Source organism: Pyrus communis, chromosome 11, assembly GCF_963583255.1.
Source record: "Pyrus communis chromosome 11, drPyrComm1.1, whole genome shotgun sequence".
NCBI lineage: Eukaryota > Viridiplantae > Streptophyta > Magnoliopsida > Rosales > Rosaceae > Pyrus > Pyrus communis.
In genome coordinates, this window is record NC_084813.1 from 24,071,792 (window position 1) to 24,075,164 (window position 3,373).

The 3,373-nt window shown below is 34.1% G+C and overlaps 1 protein-coding gene across 1 annotated transcript; it reads right to left on the reverse strand.

Moving 5' to 3' along the window:
• Positions 1–2,088: 2,088 nt before the first annotated feature.
• Positions 2,089–2,472, reverse strand: LOC137709263 (uncharacterized). The gene has a single exon (XM_068448354.1). The coding sequence runs from the start codon at positions 2,470–2,472 to the stop codon at positions 2,089–2,091; it is 384 nt and encodes a 127-aa protein (XP_068304455.1).
• Positions 2,473–3,373: the final 901 nt, after the last annotated feature.

Here is a 3,373-nt window from a genome sequence, read left to right on the forward strand (position 1 = left end):
AAAATTATGCTAGATTATTCCTTTAGCTTTAAGCATTTTCTTTACTTTTAATTATACTAGCAAATTGCACCCACTTCTACAACTACAAATTTGCTTGAGAGAAGTTAGAATAAATTTATTGTTTTTATTTATTTTTTAAATTTTAAATAAGACCTGTTACATGTCTGCGAGAGTGGCGTAGAAAACAGCAAAATTTATGCTGCATATAATTACTAAGTTGCTCGTATAATTTTGTTTTTGTTTAATTTTGATGAAAAGGTTAGAGTGGTAAAAAAAGAAGAAGAAAAGAAATGTTAAGGGTTCTCTGTTACCTCATAGTTTAACTTTAAATTTATATGTTAAAAAGATAGCAAAAAGACCATGGAGAGTTCCTAAGAGAGTTTCTTTAGCATTTCTTTTAGTGGTATAGATAATAATTCTGGCAAAAAAAATTTAGGATGGTGTTATTCATACACTCATTTTTATTTTTTATGCATACTTTTCAATTTTTTAATTTTTGGCTAGTATCAAATGAATTGAAAATGATCAAATGACAGAAATTGAAAGAAAGTATATTATAAGTAAAAAGAAATGTCTGGATAATAACACCCAAAAGATTATATAAATTAAACTAGAGAATGATCCGAGAGATATCTCAAGAAATCAAAATTTTATATTAATACCCACATCCCTATTATTGGCTTAGATTTTTAATCAATTAATTAATTAATAATTGTGGTATGGACCGTCTTGCTGCTGGATCATATATTAATATGCCTCTAAATTAAGAAATCGCTAGCTAGCTATCATGGCTTTAATTATTTATTCCTTCTAAATGTGTGCAAGCAGAAGAAAATCAAGGCAATACATAGAACAATGGACAGAGATCCACTTCGGATCTCACTACCTGAAGTTCAAGATCAGGCAATTCAAACCACTCAAATTGAATTCGACAGTTCTCATCAACTCATTTCATTGACTTACCTCACACAGTGCTCTGATTTTTTATTTTTTTTACACAAACTAGGAGCTTAATTTTTCTGTTCTTTAGGCTCCCTACATTAAGATCCGGAGAGGATACACATCCGTACAATGGCTGCAAATTGTGACCTTTTTGGTGGTGGGGTTTGGATGGTAGGCTTCAGTTGGGGATTACTTTATGATTTTTAACCTTAACTATTCCAAAAGTGTTCATTAATCAATTAGTTTAATCTAATTAAGTTGGTAAGCTTGAAGGTGTGCTAATTGTTTTGTCCCTTGCCTTTTAAGGGAAGCAGATATATTAGTAATAACCCTAATTAGGTTGGAATAAATTATCCGATTCGATGGATAAGAATGATGTGATGATGACTCTAAGTGGAAAATGGTACTTATAACAATCAAGTATCTTTTCCAACAGAAAAATGTGAAAAGATTTTCTAGTGTGTCCAGAACATGGCTTAGTGCACTAAGTGACATAATACAAGTGATTCGATATTTAAAAAAAAGAAAAAATTCTAATCACTTGTATTATGACACTTAATGTATCGAATCGTATTTCTAACACATTGAATTTTTTTTTTTTTTTTCTAAACGTAAGTTTGTTTTGTTTTGTCATTTGATGAAGTCGGTAATCTTGTTTTCGTGGGGGCGGATCCTTTGACTGCATATGACGTTCCAGGCTCCAACTGCCAAGTATGGGTAGCTCATACTCGGTCAATTACCCTCTAAAGCGTTTTAGTGGGGAAATGGGATGGGGCTACTTTAACCTTTCATATAAGAAAAATGTTAACACAAGTCGAGCATGCTGGTCGAACTTACTATTTGTCTATGGGAAATACCAACTCTAGTCACACATGCTGGTTGACCTAACCGTCTCGTGTCGGTCGATCTATTGGCTTTTTTTTTTTTTTTTTTTTTTGTCGAAATGAGGATAATATTAAATACGAATCGAAATGTTTACATCAGTAGTCAAAGTGTTAAACAACCATTCTAGTTCTAACCTATCCATAAATGACTACCCCCCATACGAGTGACATAAGAAGTCACAAGATGCGCAGCCTCATTACAGGCACGAGAAGCATATGGAAATTGAACATAATAAAATTGTAGCTTAATGTGATTAATATCTCATAAAATACCATCTATGACAGCCTCCAGTTGCAAGATCCCATTGATCATATCAACTAGGACCTTAGAATCCGTTTCAACCTGAACCACCCCAAATCCTCTTTCCACACAAGCCACCAAAGCCGCTCTTGGTGCCTCAGCTTCCCCCATGACACTGGATACACATCGAACATTCCCCACACCTCCAGCACCTTGAAAGATCCCCGCAAAATCCCTCACCATCCATCCAAACCCACCCACCCCCGTACTGCTACACCAAGCACCCTCGCAATTCACTTTGAAGGTCCCAAATGGGGGTTTCCTCCATCCTACATGACACACCTTGCTCACAGTATTCCCCCGAGTCTCTGGAAAATGCTGACACGAGTCGTGCATGCCCGTCATCTGGCCAGTTTCTTTTACAAAATGCTGATACGAGTCGAGCATGCCGTTTGATCTGACCGTCAACCTTGCTTTGTGAGTTCCACAATAAATAATCCATAACAGTTATGCCCGTGCATTATTGATTCTGCACTTCTTCTTGTAACGCAACGCAATACTAGACTTGACTATTTATCCCTAGTTAAAACATGTAAATGTTGGTTTTCAAAAAAATTAGTGGAACATGTGGATCTATAATTTTTGTTAAATGAAATACCTTATAGGATTAGTAACCGTTCTTGCTTTGTAGGTCTCATAAGTGTGAACAGTCATAATCAGCTCTCACACGTGTATACGCAATTAATCGTAAACTGGTATTTAGGTTCTAGACTTGCTTATCTATATATCGCTAGTTAAAATATAATATTTTTTTTTTGAGAGAAATGTTAAGAATACTCTCTCAAAAGTGGAACTCTCCATAGATGTTATAAAACATTGTGTCGAAAACATTTTTTGCTACAATTTCTCTGCCAATATTATAAAATATTGTGCCGAAAATATGAGGTGGCAAAAAATCTCCTTTTGGGAAATCTCCTTAGCATTTCTCTATTTCGAAAGTCGGTTTGTGAAAAAGTTTTAAGTTCAAACTCAATATTTCCATGGAAAGATGGACATCTTCCAAATAAAATATGCATTGTGGAGAAGCATCAAGCATATACTTAATAAATATGCATTGTATTTCTAAATGTTGTTTTTGAGGGGTTAGGTTTTATATGTCCCCCTCTTTTATAATTGTATTTTCATTCAAGAGGGTCAAGTTTATGCCCTCCTTTTACTTCTATTTTTGCATTTTGTTTTTCTTTATTATGTGAGATAAGATTTATACCTCTTTAACTAGACGTAATTTTTTTATTTAATAAAATTT

Excerpts from the sequence above, each read along its gene's own strand:
- LOC137709263 (XM_068448354.1), bottom strand. The coding sequence starts at position 2,472 with ATGACGGGCATGCACGACTCGTGTCAGCATTTTCCAGAGACTCGGGGG.